At 36.6% G+C, this 18,795-nt stretch overlaps 1 protein-coding gene across 2 annotated transcripts in view; it reads left to right on the top strand.

Annotated features, from left to right (window-relative positions):
• Window positions 1–18,795, top strand: part of myo3a (myosin IIIA) — a 69,462-nt gene that overhangs the window by 32,477 nt on the left and 18,190 nt on the right. The window contains exons 8-22 of one of the 2 annotated variants that reach the window (XM_014471271.2): window positions 104–169; window positions 266–421; window positions 3,407–3,448; window positions 3,962–4,058; window positions 5,320–5,436; window positions 6,147–6,251; window positions 7,710–7,793; window positions 8,738–8,940; window positions 10,729–10,827; window positions 10,930–11,044; window positions 12,476–12,602; window positions 12,927–13,137; window positions 14,115–14,262; window positions 17,850–18,003; window positions 18,238–18,326. In XM_014471271.2, coding sequence (XP_014326757.1) covers window positions 104–169; window positions 266–421; window positions 3,407–3,448; window positions 3,962–4,058; window positions 5,320–5,436; window positions 6,147–6,251; window positions 7,710–7,793; window positions 8,738–8,940; window positions 10,729–10,827; window positions 10,930–11,044; window positions 12,476–12,602; window positions 12,927–13,137; window positions 14,115–14,262; window positions 17,850–18,003; window positions 18,238–18,326 — 1,813 coding nt within the window. The remainder of the gene's footprint in view (window positions 1–103; window positions 170–265; window positions 422–3,406; window positions 3,449–3,961; window positions 4,059–5,319; window positions 5,437–6,146; window positions 6,252–7,709; window positions 7,794–8,737; window positions 8,941–10,728; window positions 10,828–10,929; window positions 11,045–12,475; window positions 12,603–12,926; window positions 13,138–14,114; window positions 14,263–17,849; window positions 18,004–18,237; window positions 18,327–18,795) is intronic. The other variant, XM_023325982.1, reaches the window with a different exon arrangement.

Here is an 18,795-nt window from a genome sequence, read left to right as displayed (position 1 = left end):
TGTTGAGATTTCTCTCCATCATTCCTCTGGGTTCCTTTGTTCTCCTCCCGCGTTAATCCCATCTTATCTTTCTGCTCATCTTTTCCATTTCTTCCTTCAACAGAAATCCTCCGCCTACTCTCCACCAAACCGAGCTCTGGTCAGACGACTTTAATGACTTTATCTGCAAGTGAGTGTGGCTGAAAGTCTCTCTGCTCCGGTTGGGACTGAGATGTTTACGCTGACTGGGAATATGATGCTCTGCCTTTGTTCTCCTGCGTCGCAGATGTCTGATAAAGGACTTTGAGCTGAGGCCCAATGTGTTGGACCTGCTGCAGCATGTGTACATCAAGCAGACCGTCGGCAGGGAGAAAATCCTGCAGAAGCAACTGATTGAACTCATTGACCTCAATCAGCAAATTGGACTGATTGAAAAAACAAGGTATTGTACCCACAAGGAAAATGTACAGAAAAGAATTAGGGCCACCAAAAAATGGTAAAAAACCCCCAAAAAAAACAAATTCTGATTTTTCTTTTCTTTTTTTGAAGATTTAAAATATTTTCTTCCTCAAATTTGTGAATTTTTACCTGGACACTGTCTTTAATCTCAAAATTCTGACTTTTTTCTTAAAATTCTGAATTTTTACTCAGAATTCAGACTTTCTTTCAAAAATTTCAGAATTTTTACTTTGATACTGAAATTAACCTAAAAATTCTGACATTTTTCTGGATTTTGACCTGTTTCTAAAAATTCTAACTTTTTTCTCAGTATTCTTTGTAAATTCTTGTCAAAAAGTCAAATAAATAATCAAACACTCTAAGGTGTTTGTACGCTGGTGTCAAAGGCCCATTGATGATAGAAAAATGGTAGTAAATTTACATCTTAAAAACTCACAAATTTTGAGATTAGTTTCAGAATTTTTCTAGAAAAAGCAGGGAAATTTCGGAGTTCCGAAAGTCAGAAATTTTGTCGGTGATATTTGACTTTATCCGAGTTTTTCTAGAATATTTCTGACATCTCAAAAGGAGGAGTTTTTTCTTGCAAATTTTTGACTTTTGGAGCTTTTAAAAAAGGTTTTGAAATCTCAGAAAATTAGTAGAAAAAATATCTAAATTTCTAAGTTTGAAAAGTTGAATATTTGGGGGAAAAAACTCCGAAATTTTTGTATTAATCTAAGAAATTTTGTAAAAAAAAAAAAAAAAAGAAATTATTGGGAAAATTTTCAACCTTTGGAGTTTAAAAATTTTCAAGCTTTTTCTAGAAAATCTCTGAGTGTTTTGGCAGAAATTTACTCTTTTTTCTATCTACAATGGCTCTAATCAATCAATCAATCAAATTTTATTTGTATAGCACATTTCAGTAGCAAGACATTTCAAAGTGCTTTACATCATATCAAACACAGAAACACAAAGTCAACAATCAAAAAATCACCGACAATTATTAAACAATCATAATCAATGCATATGAGAGATAGAAGCTCATTCAAGTCAGTAAAGAAATTTTCCACGTATGTTGGAGTTTTGTATAAAGTTAGTGTCAAAGTTTGTTTGTGGCCTTTAACCTCAATCCAAGATACTCAAAAGAGGTGAAGTGACCCAAAGAAATTTTACTACTATTTACGGTATTCTTAAATATTGAAGCCACGCCTCCTCCTTTTTTATGTTTTCTATTCTCACTGAAGAAATTGTAGTTAGGACTCGTTAATTCAATTAGTACGATTGGTTCATTATTGGTCATTCAACCATGTTTCTACCATGTTTCTGATAGAAACATTCAACCATGTTTCTATCAGAAACATGGTGGAATGACAGTGTTTTTCGTCTCCCCATTGAGGTGATGGAATTGGACCACTGAGAAATAACTTCATTTTTAACTTTCCCATAGTGTTCAGAAGAATATCAAAGTCCTTTTTCAGAATCTCAGATTTCTGCTTCGCCACATCGTTGCTCCAACATGCACAACTAAGGACTCAATATCTGGCTGATCAGCGGTTAGCGAGAGAACCTTACGAGTTAAATCAGATACAGTGTCACCAGGAAAAGAAATCACTCTCGTTTTCTTGGGATTGCACACATGACTGATTCCATTTACTGCCTCATCTCCAACAATAAGCACTTTTGGGATACCTTTCGTTTTCCTGGTAGACGCTTTGTCCTTTGGAGTTTTGGGGGGTGGATGTGTTGGTCTTGCCTCATTGTTGATGTTTGAAGGTGAGGTTTCACTCAGAGGCTCAGGTTGGAGTACAGAAAATCTGTTTTTCAGTGGGATTCCCACAGAGTCAGAATGTTTTGAGGCTCGGGCTGGTCGCTCTGTCCTTGGGAGCGGGGTCGGTGGAACCGTTTTGGTTGCAGCTGCTTGTTTGTTTTTCTTTGGTGGAGCAGGTGTTGAGGTTGAAGGTGGGTTTCGGCTCAGAGCCGGCCACGCTGATTCGTCCAGGTGAGGGGTTCTCCCTGTCAGTCGCCTCATCGGATCTGTGGTGTGAGACTTTTGCTTCGGCTTGGCACCCAGAGCGTTTCAGGGTGAGCTGCTTGATGCGAGGCGTACAACCTCTCCGTTGATTTGAGGAAGAGTTGTCTCATTTCCACAGGTAGCGTTGATTTCAAAGTTCACCTCCAGCAGTTTGATCTTCATTTCTATAGACTGAAGTCGTTGTATAAAACTGCTAATGTCCTTGGGGTCGGCCGGAGGCATTTTGTCCTGGTTCAACTTGGAGATGAAGAAAAGTAAGGTAAAAATAAAAGCAAGAAAATCCCCCAGTCCTTAGGTTTGAAGTAATCCAGTTATGATGTTGAAAATGTAAGTATAACTATAAAAACTGTCACTTTAAAAATAACTCACAGGCAAAGTTATCAGTAAGGACGAGAGAGAGCAGGATAAGCTGTTCCTCCTTCAGCTGCCACAGCAAAAGGAGTCGTATGTCAATCCTATTGTTAGTTTATGTAAATAATGACATAATTGTTTCTTCCTGGTTATAGGATATGCACATCTGCACTTTATCCTGTCCCAAAGTTACTTGGTAAATTTGAGTTTTAAGATTAGATTTAAACAATTTTAAACAATTCTGATTTTGAGAAAAAGTCAGAATTCTCTTTTTTAAGTTTTTTCAGTGGCCCTAATCTTTTTCTGTGTTTTCTTGTGTTCCTGTCCCTGCATCCCACATTTCCACCCTAAAATGCCTCATATTTCCTGTAAACCCTGTGAGAAAGACTAACCTCCCCCTTTATGCCAGTCAGTTTTAAGTGGCGCTCTGCAGCTTAGCCTTTGCAGGCTGCATAATCCAAATTAACCTCCTTTCTGGATGTTTTACAAGCCCTGTCGCCCCCAAACAAACATCACCTCCATCCTGCCGCTGAATCAGTGGAGGTGCAACATGTCGGTCTGTTCCTGTATGATCATGAAATGTTAATCCTGTTTCTTTCATTTAAGCCATCATGGAAAGACAGACAGAAGTACAGACAGTAATGACAGGTAATGGATGTACTTGTGGCCTCCTATAAGCCACAGTAGGAGCTTTATGGTTCAATTAGGTGTGATTGTGTGTTTATATTAACCAGATCAATTAAGTTTCAGATGTAGTTTGTTTATGTAGTCCCTTTTATTGTAGAAATTGAGTCCATTTGCTGTCATTTTTTCTAGTTTTCTAGTCTGTATAAACAGCAAAAACAGATTAGTTTTAAAATAGCAATAAAATTCCTTATTAATCTTAAATAATCAGCATTTCAACATGCATTTCCTTAAATTTTTTTTTATTTTGTTAGGGTTTTAAGTGAAACACAATAAAGTATAACTTTGAAGGAGAGGAAAATGAAGCTTGATTTTCAATTTTCCCTCTTTCTTAAAGTTTGATTTAAACCTTTTTTTATTATTATTATCTGAAATCCATATATATTTTTACTGATTTCCTAAGTATTCAAGGTAGTATTTTTGAACAATTTTCAGTAAAATTTGAAATATTTGCATTTGATGTGAATTGTATTCTAGGCATGAACGTATTCACACAAAGAAAGGAAGCCACATGAAGACGCAAGCCGACACAGACGAGGTGGACGACCTCGCCACCCTGGAGGTTCTGGACGAGGTGAGAAACAAAACACTGGATTATTCAACTGTACACAGAATATTTAACAACTTTCATGAAACAGGTGAGACAGTCACTGATCTATTAGACTGACGCAGGTCGTCTCTACACTTCAAAACAGAATTAGGGCCTCTAAAAATGACATTTTTTCCTCAGAATTTTAACATTTTAATCTCAGAATTCCGACTTTAATCTCAAAATTCTGACTTTAATCCCAAAATTCTGACTTTAATCCCAAAATTCTGACTTTTCAGACAGAAATGTTTGAATTTTTAAAATCCCCAAATTCTGACTTTACTGTCAGAATTTTGGCTTTAAAATCGAAATTCTGTCTTTAATTTCATAATTCTGACTTTAATCCCAAAATTCTCATTTTAATTTCACAATTCTGACTCCAATCTCAAAATAGTGATTTAAATCTCAAAATTCAGGCCTTAAATTCAGAATTTTAAATTTAACATCAACATTTGGTGTTTAATCTCAAAATTCTTGCTTTTTCTCAGAGTCCTGGTTGTAATCTAATAAATCTGATTTTAATCCCAAATTTATGGCCTTAATTTCAGAATTTTTCTTTATTCTCAGAATTGTGACTTTAACATCAAAATTCTCCCTTTAATCTCAGAGTTCTGGCTGTAATCTCATAATTCTGCCTTTGATCTCAGAAGTATGGATTTAATCCCAGGATAAGGTTCTGCTTCTTCTGGAGTCTTTAATACAGAAAAGTATCTGGGAGGAACCAAAACTTACTTTCTGTAAGAACATGTTGAATTTAAGACATTTTTTAAAATATTGACCGTTGAAGTCAGAATAATTTTTTTCAGTGTCCTAATCCTGTTGCGAATAAACAAACTCAACTCAGATCTGTAAGGCTGCTGTGAAACTACTTTTCTTTCAGAAACTGTAAAATACAGATTTATATTATATTAACTATTTGTAGTTATGCCAATATTATTGTTTTTTGTTGTTGTTGCTGAGTAATTTATCAAATCTGGTTGCTGCATTGACGTCTCAAATGATGCAATCAGCTTCAGTTGCCAGCGGATATTTTCCTCCATCCATCAAACTCGGAAGCTCAGCTGTTGCAGATGAACCTGGAAGCGTTTCGACATCAGTATTGATCACCACTTCATGAAAATAATACGCTGACACAGCAGTGGCTTTGACTTGCTGGGGATTATGGGAAATATTTTATGCTGACGCCCTGATGAACACTGAGGAAGAAGTTTAATTTTTTCTTTATTTTTGTGTTTTTTGGGGTCAGAATACGGTCACAGAGCATCTGCAGAGCCGCTACACCAGAGACCAGATTTACACGTATGTTGGTGACATCCTGATTGCTGTCAATCCTTTTCATGACATGGAGATTTACTCTCCTCAGGTCAGTGGAGAACCATTACATTCATTTTATTTATTCTTTCTAAGAACTTTTTGTTTTTCAAAACTCTTGTAAAATCTCTACTTTTCCTTTTGTGGTGTCATTCTGACTATTCTTTACCATAATATATGCCAGGGGTGTCCATTAGGACATTTGTGGCCCTGGGGCTGAATTTTTTCTGGCCCCCAACTGCAGTTCAGGAATGATACAAATTTTTTAATTTTTTAATTTTATGTCAGGGTAAAACTATTACTAATATAATAGTAATAATTCTTGCAATAAAAAATATTAAATACAACACAAAGAATTAGTTTTTTCAATAAGTAGAACCACGTCTATCCAGAGACTTTTACTGCACCCAAATCAGCTTTTTATTTAATTTAATACACTCAGCTAAATATAGCAAACACTTTTTAAAAATCTTTTTACAACTTGGAATAAATTTGTTTATCTGATACCAAGGAAAATTTAAAACTCTGCAAAATCTTACTTAAGTGTTGGATTTATGATAAATAACATCCTGCAAAACAATAGAAATATCTGGTTACTTTATTTGCTTGAGTTTTTTATTTTTATAAATATAAACTTTTTGGCCCGCATGACAAAAAGTTTGAACAAACCTGATTTACTTATCATATCTAATGTTTACCTTTCACCTCCATGTGAATATCGTGTTTAAATATAAATATATTTTTTACTTTATTTCTTCGTAGCAAACTAAGATGTATATTGGCGCCAAGCGCACAGCAAACCCTCCACACATCTTTGCGGTGGCGGACATTGCCTACCAGTCGATGGTCTCATACAACACTGATCAGGTAAATTAAGTTTTAATAAATTAAAATATTATTACAAAGTCAATTTATTTCAGGATCTTTATCTAATTACAAATAGGTGGATGTCTTCCAGGCTTTATTTCTGTAAATTATGATGATTTTCCACTTAGAGTCAATAATAACATGAGATTTAAGATTAAAATATTACATCAGATCATTAAAAACTGAAATATGGACTATACCTGCTTAAAAGGTATTATTTTCAAAATTACTTTTATTAATCTGAAAAAACAGGCTTCAGGATTTCGTCTGTTTTTGTTTGTTTTTTTTGTCGCTAAATTATTCAGTTCATCAAACTACATTTATTTTCAGACAAATATCAGCTTATTGAATACAAAAAGTAGTTTTCAAAGCGGCGGCTTTACTTTTTCAAGGGAAAAAACAAACAAATCAACCTGGAAATATATGAAAATATAATTGTTTATCTAGTTTAATTGTGGTTATTCTGTGCTGTATACTCTAATACTCAAGTCCTCATCTAAAATCGCTTTAAACTGCATGTTTCAATAGTCAAATATAATTTAATACGCATAGTAGAAGCCATTTTGTTGCTACTGCAGAAACTAACATCCACGGTCTTCCTTATTTCTCCTCTTGGAGCTTCAGCCAATCAGCACCAAGGAAAATAAATGCCACTTCTGGATTGGCCGCTTTGCAAACGCCAGCTAATAGCATGTTAGTTAGCATTGCTCCTACCTGTTTCAGCTTCCCAAACTACATTTTCTTTCAAATATTTTAGAATAGGTGAATTTTCCGTGAATAATTTGGAGTTAAGTTTTTGATCAATGACCAGGTTGGTCTATGACGGCGTTTTAGGGCCGTTGTAGATAGAAATAAAAGAAATTAATTTCCAATGGAAAATTCCACAAATTTTCTAGAAAAAAAACCTAAGAAAAAACTTAGAAATGCATATATTTTGTCTCAAAAAATTTTGAGATTAATTTGGACATTTCCTTGTTTTTTCTGGCAAACTTTCGACTTTTATTTTTGAGATAAATGTTTTGGAAGAAGTTTACTATAATCTTTACTGCAATATTATTTTTAATCTACAATGACCCTTTAATATACTATTATACTTTTTACCCTTGAGGAAGAAACTGCATTTTTTTTGTAGTTCCTGATTAAAGTGTATAGAGTACAAACAGGTATAAGGTGTTATATCAACCAAGCATTCAAATTAATTTATAGACTGTCTCAATACACTCAAATTTTCCATTCTTCTTAACATGCTACTTATTCTTTCTGCTAATGCTAGTTAGCATGCTTTACAATTCTTTCAATTAGCATGCTAAGTATTTGGCAAATTTATTAATTCTGATGTTTTTGTTGGGATTCTACACCTCTAACCAATCTGATTTAGCTGAATAGTGAGTCAGTAATTTTTATTATTATTGAATTTTAAGTCATTTCGTCTTGGTTTTTGTCACTTCCTGTGTGCAGTGCGTTGTGATCAGTGGGGAAAGTGGAGCAGGGAAGACGGAAAGCGCGCATCTGTTAGTGCAGCAGCTGACCGTTCTCGGGAAGGTGAGTAAATCAACCTTCATCCCTTTATCATCATATTTTTTATTCACACAATTAAAAACAGAATATTTATTGATTAAATTATTGCTACATCAACAAATGTGATCCATTGATCTCAATGTATTCCATATTACTGCTTTGATAGAGCAATAATAGTTTTAAGTGAATTTCCTTTTCACTTAAAAGGAAATCAAGGTTGATACTCTGATTGATTTATTCTTTCTATTTAAGTGCTTTATAAATAGTTTTTCAACATTTGCTCTGCAAAAACATAAAATCTTACCAAGTATTTTTTTAATCTAGTTTCTAGTACATTTAAAATAAGATAAAACTTACTTACAAAAAACTTTACAGCAAAATATATGAACTTGTTTTAGGTCAATAATTCCTTAATATTGATGAGAAAGTGATTTTGATAGCAGAATTTTTTAATTTATAAGAAGCTATGTATAAAACAAGTTCTTATATTTTGTTGAAAAGTTTTTAGTAAGTCAGTTTTGTCTTGGTTCAAATATATTTACATTGAAAACTAGACTAAAAATACTTTGTAAATATTTTGTGTTCTTGCATTCTGGAGCTCTGCTTTGGTTACTAGGTGACGGGGCAGAGCTCTGCTGGAGTTGCTAGGTAACGGGCTGGTCTTCATTGGGGTTGCTAGGTAACAGTGCAATGTCTGCTGATTTGTGGCGTTACATTTCGGAGGTTTTTGAACCAAAAGAGATATTTGCACGAGAAACTAGACAAAAAAAAAAAAGAATAAATAGTTGGTAAGATTTTGTGTTTAATTTCTAAAATGATGAATTCTGGCAGCTTGAATTTATTATGATGAATTTTTTGATTTACAAACTTTCGTCTCTATCTTCCATTCTTTTTGTGCCAAGCGACTTATTGTGTTGTGTTTTTTTGCCGTTTTCCTCCATTCTGACCTGGAATAATGTTTCGTTCAGGCCAACAACCGTACACTCCAGGAGAAAATCCTGCTGGTCAACAGTCTGGTGGAGGCTTTCGGAAACGCCTGCACCGTCATCAATGACAACTCCAGCCGCTTCGGGAAATACTTGGAGATGAAGTTCACCAACGACGGGACGGTGATCGGAGCGCAGATATCCGAGTACCTGCTGGAGAAATCCAGGGTCATCCACCAGGCGATGTAAATACCTTCCTGTCTTCTTGAAATTCATCCGCACTGACATTCATACAAATTTAAATCACCCAATGAGAAAACCGCACCACAAAGGTTGTGTTTCCACTCAGCGGTCGGGTTCAGTGTGTAATGGACTGTCTCTTTCTTTCCTTTCACCTTTACTCACTCATTTGAAGCCTGTGACATTTCCCTGCGGCCTGCACTCCAGCCGCTTCGTCTTTCCTTCTTATCAGGTGTCTGGGGTCAAGTGCAGAGGAAGGCCCATTTCTTGTTCGATCAAAGATTGTTTTCTAGCGAGCTGAACTTCAAAGACAGACTCAAGTATTTCATTAGAAGACAGACACGGGGGTCAGAGTGGGATGATTTGGCAGGGGAACAAAGTGTGCCGCTGCTTTTTCTGGAGCTTATTATTGGAGAGAAAGCGAACAAGATGTGAACAACATAGATGCCATATTAGGCTGCAGATTCTTTAAAACACAGTTTGTGAAAAAGTTGGGAATTTATTGCTTTTTGTGGCCGATGGACGCCTTTGATCAACATCAGTTTAAAAAAACAATACTTAAAATAGTCATTCTCCACTTCTTAACTTGTAATCATCCATCCACCTACTTTCTAACACTCTTGTCCCTAATGGGATTGGGAGGGGTGCTGGTGCCTATTTTCAGCGAACGTTCTTTGATCGTGCTCTGATCTGTACAAGCATTACAATTGTTTTTATTTGCTTTGTTTCATCACAGTTGATCTAAGTTAGTTCAGATTGAAAAAAGACTAATTAAATTGATACCAAATTGACAAATTAAAGCTAGATTTATTTAGGAGAAAAAGTAAAAGTAAATCATTTAAAGCATTTCCTGTTTTGCTGTCAGCACAGCATCGTCATGTCCAGCTTAACGGTGTTTGGCACTTACTGTCAAAGATTCATTTAATGTGTCCTGCTTATTTTTCTTTTAAGCTAATCTCTGCTGTGCTGTTTTGTTTTTGCTGGTAAATTTAAAAAATAAGTAAAAAAAAATATTTGAATAAAGAGAAAAGTAAGGTAATAAAAATCTCAATTAATTAATTTGGAATAATTTTAACGTAATTTTAGCCTATTTTGAGCTATTTTCATAATGAAATAAGCTGCTGCTGGCCACGCCCCCAACTCATCGTTTATTCTCTAACATGAAAATGGCTGCAAACAGATGCACAATAATACAGCCTTACCTCTTTGAAAAGCAAAAGTAGAACCTCCTGCACAACAAACTAGAATGCAGTAAGTAGTTTCTGGATGGTAATTTAACAACAAAACACTTTTTTAGCAGACATTGTACAGTGCTTACATTCAAAACCAGCTGACCAAATGTGCTGGAACTCATCTTGGGTTGCTAGGTATCAGGGCTGGGCTTGGCTGTGGTTGCTAGGTAACAGGTAATTAATAGGATTTTGAAATGGCTCATTTTCCAGACACCAAAAACCATTATCGAGTGTTTTTTTAAGTGCTTGTTTTGTTTTTAGAAGCAGTAGAGACCAAAGTGGAAGTACAAAAACAAGCAAAATGTAAATTTTTCACAATCGGTCCCCTTTAAATAATAATGAGAAGAGTGTAGCTTATATGATTCTAAAAGGTGTGCAAACACGTTTTATAGCCACCAAAATATTGCAATTAACCAACCTGTTATTTTCTAATTGTGGGGATATGAGCTTTAATTCGGTGGTCAGACCCAGATTTTGTAATTCACAGCATTACTGCGTTATTCAAATCAGAGAAACTTGTGCAGTATTACATGCTCTTCTATGTTTTTGTGTTTTCCGCAGAGGTGAGAAGAACTTCCACATTTTCTACTACATTTATGCTGGTCTGGCAGACAAGAAGAAACTAGCTCACTACAAGCTGTCTGACTGCAAGACACCTAAGTAGGTTTCATCCCTCAACCCTCTTATTTACTTCCAACTATGTTTACTTTGTGCTTCTACAGAGTCCAGCCATCACCTTTGTGTTTCCTCCTTGTCCTGCAGGTATCTTTACACCGAGAACGTGAAATTAGGCCCTGACATAGTGAGCAACGCCCTCTACAAAGAGCAGTTTGATGCAGTGGAGCAGTGTTTCAAAGTCATTGGATTCACCCTGGAGGTACGAACTGCTGCAGTGAAAACTGGGCACAGAGCAGCTAGTCGCCCCTCCTCAAGACTGCACCACAAATTATTACATGGAATATTATCAAACTAAATGCAAACGTCTTCACTTAGAGGGGATTTCTCTGAAAAGCGGCACGTGATTATTAAAAAGGGTGAACATCGTCTGTGATGTAGCATAAAGCTACAGCAAGGCGTCATCATTGAAACGGCTAATGAGGCTCAAAGCACCGACCTCTCCTGGTATCGGCACGTCAATATCACTTATCCTGTAATCGCTCTGTGAAGCTGGAGCTAAAGCACATCATGCATCTCAAGAGGGTGTAATAAATCCTCTATTTCAGAGATTAAACAATGTAAAGCATATTTATGAGATTGTTTTTCACAACTTAAAAGTTTTTCCCCAAATGCTTTTCTTTGGATTTAAATTTTCCCGGTTCGATTGGGGAGCAAAATTTCAACATTTGTTACATTTTACATTAACCCCTTATAGTCCATACATTCATAGTCTTGTACATCTGTAAATAAATATTTATATCTCGTAGAGCACTTCTGGATAGATGCAAACTACATCTCGTTGCTTGTACTTATGACAGTGCAATGACAATAAAGTTGAATTCTATTCTATTCTATTTTCAGCTTCTGCGGTTCTTTTTCACACTGCACTGTGTCAAACAAACCAAACTAATTAGAAAATTTGTTCCCCTCCTTGCCTGTGGGGGCGCTGCACCAAGAACTACTGAAGGAAATAACACAAAAACCTCTGAAGAAGACATGAGTGTAACTTTCTTCTTCACTAAATGTAAAATGGGGTAGCATCAGATTTTAGAAAGACCGCTAGCTATTTCTCCAGCTAGCACTACAGTAGCTTGTTTGTTTTGGTTGAATTTACCCAAAATTCCCTCTATTGTAGTCCATTTCCTGTTTTTGGAGCGATCACATGTGGATTCCAACCACACCAAAGTTCACTTCAATCGAACTGAGTTTTATGTAGGCCTCCAGTGAAACATGATGGTGGCAACATCATGCTGTGGAGATGATTTTCTTCAGCAGAAACAAGGTTCCTGGTCAGAGTTGAACATTTTGAGCCGAACGCAGAGGACGAGGAAAATTAGCAGAATCTGATTGGCAAAAAATGGGGTGAATAAAGTACAAGCCTCACTTTTCAGATTTTAATTTGTAAAAAAATAAATTACCTTCAGAATTATTTCCCACTTTGTGTTGATTTATCACACAGTGATTTTTTTTGCCTAGGTATCAATCAAAAATGTTGATAAAAAACAGTCAAAGTCTAAATAAACCTTTGAAGATCCTTCAGGAAGCTGATGAATTATTACCAGAAAGTTTGGATTCTTGAAGGAGAAGTATGTTTAAAAAATGGGAGTCGTTTTAATCTTCTCCAGCAGCTGTTTATCTGTCATTCCTGCAGGAGCTGGGCAGTGTTTACAGCATCCTGGCGGCCATCCTTAACTCTGGTGACATTGAGTTTTCTGCAGTCGCCTCAGAGCATCAAACTGACAAGAGCAACATCACCAACATTTCAGTCCTGGAGAACGGTGAGAGATTGAGAGAATTTGTTCTGCTCTCCGTCCCTCCTCCCTCTGCTGCCTTCCTACATTAACTCTGCAGAGAGCGCGGGTAAAAATAGCACTCTGTTATTGGGAAATAAATTATACATCAGCAGAGACATGCAATTCACTGAAAATTATTAGCAAACATGTATTACAATAATTAGATTTTGCCCTCTGTGGCTTACATAATCTTCTCCAAATATAAACACACGATCCAGCTTGGTTGTTTCTGTTCATCTGAAATATTTTTCATCATTCCCTTACTCCAGCTTAGATTTTATCAGCCTGTTATCTTGTGTTTCCCGGCAGTGGCGTCCCTGCTGCGCATTCGGTGGGACGAGCTCCAGGAAGCCCTGACCTCCCACTGCGTGGTGGCGCGGGGTGAGACCATCGTCCGGCCCAACACGGTGGAGAAGGCGGTGGAGGTGAGGGACGCCATGGGGAAGGCGCTGTACGCCCGGCTCTTCAGCTGGATCGTGAACCGCATCAACGCGCTGCTGCGGCCCGACAGTCATCCGGGGTGAGACCAGGAGCAGAACATTATATTTTAGAGCAGAGGTGTCCAAAATGCGGGCCGCGGGCCATTTGTAGCTCTCGAAAGGATGTTGTTCGGCCCTGACCACGAGTCAAGAAGGTTGAAAATTTGGTCAACAAAACAGAAAACAATTGATAACCAAAACAAAATTTAAACTGAAAACTCAATAAATCTCAATAAATTAAAGTCTTGTCTTTTTATTTAATGAATTTTGTGCCCACCCACCGTCAGAGTAGTTCAAATCTGACAGTTTTGGACTGTGGGGCGAAAAGTTTGGACACTCCTGCTTTAAGGTGTTTCCAACAGTAGATTTTGTTTGTTTGGGAGCAAAAATGCAACATTTGTTACATTTTCAGCTGCTACAGGTCATCTTCACACTGCACTTGTCAAACAAGCCAAACTAATTGAAAAACCTGTTCCCCTCCTCGCCTTTGGTGGCGCTGCACCAAGAACCACTGAAGGAAACAACATGAAAATCTCTGAAGAAGACATCGATGCAACTTCCTACTTTACAAAATGTAAAATAAAATGAAGTGGTGTCAGATTTTTGCGGTTGTAGGATTTCTCTTTCGTTATCGGAAAACACTGGCAGCTGTTTTCCCCGTTGGTGCTAAACACACACATTTGTTTTTTTGGTAACACTTTATTTGAAGGGGTGTGAATAAGACTGACACGACACATGTCATAAAGATGAAGGTGTTCTTATGAATGTTTATGACACTTGTAATGCAGTCTTGCATTACAAGTGTCATTGTTTACTAAATTACGCTTCATGACATCAGTCATAAACATTCATGAAGACTCCTTCATGTTTATGACAGGTGTTATCTCAGTCCTATGCACATCCCTTCAAATATTCAAATAGAGTGTTACTGTTTGCCCTGTTATAGTTCACTTCCTGCTTTTTTATGTTTATGTAACCAGGCTGCATTGTCTTCCTTTGTCGTTCTTCTCACCTCCAGAGAGGATGATAAGGGTCTGAACATCGGCATCCTGGATATCTTTGGCTTTGAGAACTTCAAGAAGAACTCTTTCGAGCAGCTCTGCATCAACCTCGCCAACGAGCAGATCCAGTTTTACTTCAACCAGCACATATTCGCTTGGGAACAGGTAGACTTGCACCTGATTGACACATCCTGTCAGTTGAGATTCATTTAATCCTTCTGATTAAAAAAACAGCTATCAACATAATTTCATGTAAACCCCACTAACATGTCTTTTGTCTATTAGAGATTTTAAAAAAAATACCCCATTATGCTTCCTTGAACAGGTTAGAATAGGTGTAGGGACAACACAAAACATGTTCATTGCTTCTTTTTTTTTTTTTGCACAAAATTCTTCAACAAAAATGCTGAAAATGACATTTGTCTTTTCCAACAGCCATTGTACAGTGCATTCAGTGGTAGACTCAGCTGATTAAACGTTCAGCACTGTATTTTTAGTCTGGTTTCCTGTGCAAATATTTTAGTAAACTTGAAATAAGGCAAATCTAACTTAACAGCAACTTTTCAAGAAGAAATTGCAATAATTCTTTAGTTTTGATGCCAAATTATTTTGCTTACACCAATGGAAAAAATTTCTTTTTATACGTAAAATAATCTGCTAGTGGAACTACTACTTTGTAATCAATCTTAAGGAATTATTGACTTGAAACCAGCTCCTATATTCTTTTAGAAAGATATAGGAGCTGTTTTTTTTTTTAAGTTAGTTTCGTCTTATTTGAAGTTTACTAAGATATTTGAGATAGAAACTAGACAAAAAAAATTTAATAAACTTGGCAAGATTTTGTGTTTTTGCAGTGTGGAGCTCCGCTGTGGTTGTTAGCTGACGTGCAGAGTTCTGCTGTGGTTGCTAGGTAGCGAGCAGAGTTCTGCTGTGGTTGCTAGGTAGCGAGCAGAGTTCTGCTACGGTTGCTAGGTAGCGAGCAGAGCTCTGCTACGGTTGCTAGGTAGCGAGCAGAGCTCTGCTACGGTTGCTAGGTAGCGAGCAGAGCTCTGCTACGGTTGCTAGGTAGCGAGCAGAGTTCTGCTGTGGTTGCTAGGTAGCGAGCTGCGCCTGCTGATTTGCGGCGTTACATTCTGGAGGTTTTTGAAATGGCAAATTTTCCAAAACACCAAGAAACATGAATTTATTGCCAAAAAATGGCTGGATGGGTGTTTTTTTTTAAGTGCTTGGTCTGTTTTTAGAAGCAGTAGGGACCAAAGTACTAAAACATAAGAGGTCCCTTTTAAAAGCTTTCAATAATGTCTGCTGCTGTCTTTATTTATGGCAGAATGAGCTTCACAATTCTCCCTTTGTGTTGTCTCGCGGGAGGCTTTGCCTTGAGGGGGTCACAGAATGGTTTGCTAATGTTAAACGATTTGGACCTTCCCACAGAGCGGGGCAATAAATCATCCCAAATGAGGGTCAATTAGGAGCTGGAGACACTTAATGTTGGACTTAAATTCACTCTTGGGGATTGTTGGAACCGGGCCCAGAAATACATTGTTCTTTTGCGAACTGAATGTACACAGAGAGCATATGTGAAATGTTCATTACTGAGATTAATAAGCATGTCCTTAGTGTCCAAAGTACTGTTAGTGTATTACAGGTTCACATGCATTTGCTTTATCACCTTATATTTCCTTTAACATGTGTTTAGCGTCTAAATTTGTTTGTTTCTTCATGTTTTTTTCCTGACATGCCTTGATTATGTAACAGTGATGGTTTTTGCTGCAACAAGCAGTTTGGTTTAAGGTGGTTTGTTCCCGTTTTGAAGTCTCATAATATTTTGCTGAGTCATCACAGCTCTGAGTCAGCCTGATGCGATAAGAGTGACTGAGACAGTGGCTGCTTTGCCTCACATCAGTTTCATTTAAATAGGGAACAACAAATTAGATTCAAAATGCACATCTACTTTCAAAGATCTAGGGCTGCAGCTAGTGGGTTTTTTAATAATTGATTATTCTGACTGTTAATCAAGTAATCAGATTTTAAAAATGACAGATTCTGCAGATTATTTTTTATTTAACCACTTAACCACCTGTTGTATACAATCTGCAGCTAACTATATACTTAAATAATCCATTTCTGCTTCACTTAGCTGATCTTTTCTCTATTTTTTCAATTAACCAATTAATAAATGGATAGAAAAGGGTGCTTAATAGGAAAATTTTATAAAATTTGAATCAGATGAACATAAAACTATGACACTTTAAGAGTTTTGGGTTGGACATAATTACATAAAAAGAAGGTTTTCCATCTAAAATGCAAATTGTTTACATTTTTGTGCTATTTTGGCTTCATTATTGCTCTGAGTGTTGTTTTTCACCAAATAGCATATTTCTGTGTCTATTCTCCAGTTAACAATTATTCAATTACTGAATTAGTTGACAGTTATTTCAATAATCAATTAATCTGATTAATTGTTTCAACCCAGAGTGGTTGTAGAATCTTATTGCTACTTACAGGACACCTTTCAGCAGAGGTGAGTGGTAATTAGTTGCATTTTCTTTCATTCTATTATAGGTTTAATTTAGATACTTACTGAATATTTTCTCACGACTTGTAGAGTTCTACGGTGTCCTTTTCTGATGCTTGGAGTGTGTCTTAGGCTCCTTGCAGGTTGTAATCTCATTAATCACAGTGTTGTATTGACTACTTTACTGTTTTTTACAGCAGAGGTGTCCAAAATGTGTCTCAAAGGCCATTTGATGCCCTTGAAATAATTTTGTTTCAGCCCCTGATCACAAGTCAAGAATGGTAAAAATTTGACCAACAAAATAAATAACGATTGATGACTCAAAAAAGGTGGAATTTGCCTGTTTTTATTTTAATAATGCAGCAGTCCAAAACCCTTTTCATTTTTTGAATCTTAAATGATAACAGATTTCATTTAAGAAGTTGATCAGGTATAAATAAAACTCAAAATCTCATCTTCACATTTTTAATCTATTGGATTTTGTCAGTCAGATCAAAGAAGTTTTTAATTGTTTACTGCCAAATTACATCAGTCATTCTCTGCAGTTTCTCGCAATTCCACAAATTCACACAAAATCAGCTGGTCCCCGCAAGGTTTTCCTCAAATATGGTCAAAACTGTTGGGTTTAAGTGATGCTAACTCCCACCTGCAGATGGCAGTGTTTCTTACTTCTGTTCCACTGCTGCCTCAACCTAACTTGAGGTCAAGTTTTAGTCTGTGATCAAGTAGCAAGTAACAAAAAAAAACACATTTACCGTCTTGCTTAAGCACAGATATCGCAAAATTCCTTACAGATATTTTTAAATTAGCTCCACAAAATCAGCCATTTTGATTGCAAAACAATTGCAAAATCCTATTATTTTAACAGTTTAATAGATTTTATCAACGCATTCTAGCACAACTGGCCCTTTGAGGAGATTTATGACATTAACAGGGTATTTACCCCACATAAAAGAGGAACTTTCCCATAATTTAAATGTTATCTTTGGGAATTACCAGTGGTATTTTTCTGCTACTTATGAGGCATTGACAGCTTACCCTCAATATCCTAATGTCTTTTATCCACCAAAATGTAATTACAGAGAATTTACAGGTTGGTCAAAAGAAATAAGATGCAAACAAACAGTTAAAAATGGAAAAAAATAAATAAACTCACAAACTTTACTGAATAAAAATAGAATATTTTCTGGAAGCACAAAAGTTTTCCAGTTTTTGTTAAAAGTTCTCTCCTGATTAGGACGAGTATCTGAACGAAGAGGTCGATGCCCGGATGATTGAGTACGAGGACAACCGGCCCCTCCTCGACCTGTTTCTGCAGAAACCCATGGGGCTGCTCTCCCTGCTGGACGAGGAAAGCCGCTTCCCACAGGCCACAGACCAGACACTCGTAGGTCAGTCCATGTTTGACTGTCTATCCAAAGATTTTACATGCATCCATATTGTTCAATTTTGTTTTTATTCACCGTCTAAATTGACCAAAGTTGGAGATTTTATAATCAAAAGAAGCCATGTTTGGTTGTTTACATTTTTCAGAACAATTTTTTAAATTTGTAACATTATGTTACAGTGATAACAACCTGACCAGTTTTGTAATTTGGTAACTGATGTACTGTTTGGTATTTTAGAGAAATTTGAAGACAATCTGAAAACAAAGAGCTTCTGGAGGCCTAAAAGGATGGATCTTGGCTTTGGTATTCATCACTATGCTGGGAAGGTAAGAGGACCTATTTATGCTTCTTTGACCAGGTTAGCATAGCTATGTGTGCCACACAAAACATGTTCATTACATTTCTTGTACATCATTCTTAAATAAGGAGATTTTAGTTTGGTCTTGTCACTTTAAATCCAAATAAACTGAAACTGGCCACGCCCCCCAACTAAACGTTTACACTAGCATGTGAAAGTGGCTGCAAATATACGCTCAATTATGCAACTGTACATCTTTGAATAGCAGAAAGTGGTTTCTGAATGGTAAGGCAACAACAAAACAGTAAATACAGTGGTAAAAGCAGTTGGCCAAACTGGCCGGAACTCTTCTTGGGTTGCTAGGTAACAGGGTTGGGCCTGACTGGGGTTGCTAAGCAACGGCGTAGTTCCTGTCTTATGTAACTTTTTGAAACGGCTCATTTTCCAGACACTAAAAAAGCATTAACTTATTGCCAAAAACAGAGTTTAGTGTTTTT

This window comes from Xiphophorus maculatus, chromosome 21, assembly GCF_002775205.1.
Source record: "Xiphophorus maculatus strain JP 163 A chromosome 21, X_maculatus-5.0-male, whole genome shotgun sequence".
Lineage (NCBI taxonomy): Eukaryota > Metazoa > Chordata > Actinopteri > Cyprinodontiformes > Poeciliidae > Xiphophorus > Xiphophorus maculatus.
This window is presented reverse-complemented; position numbering and strand designations above follow the sequence as displayed.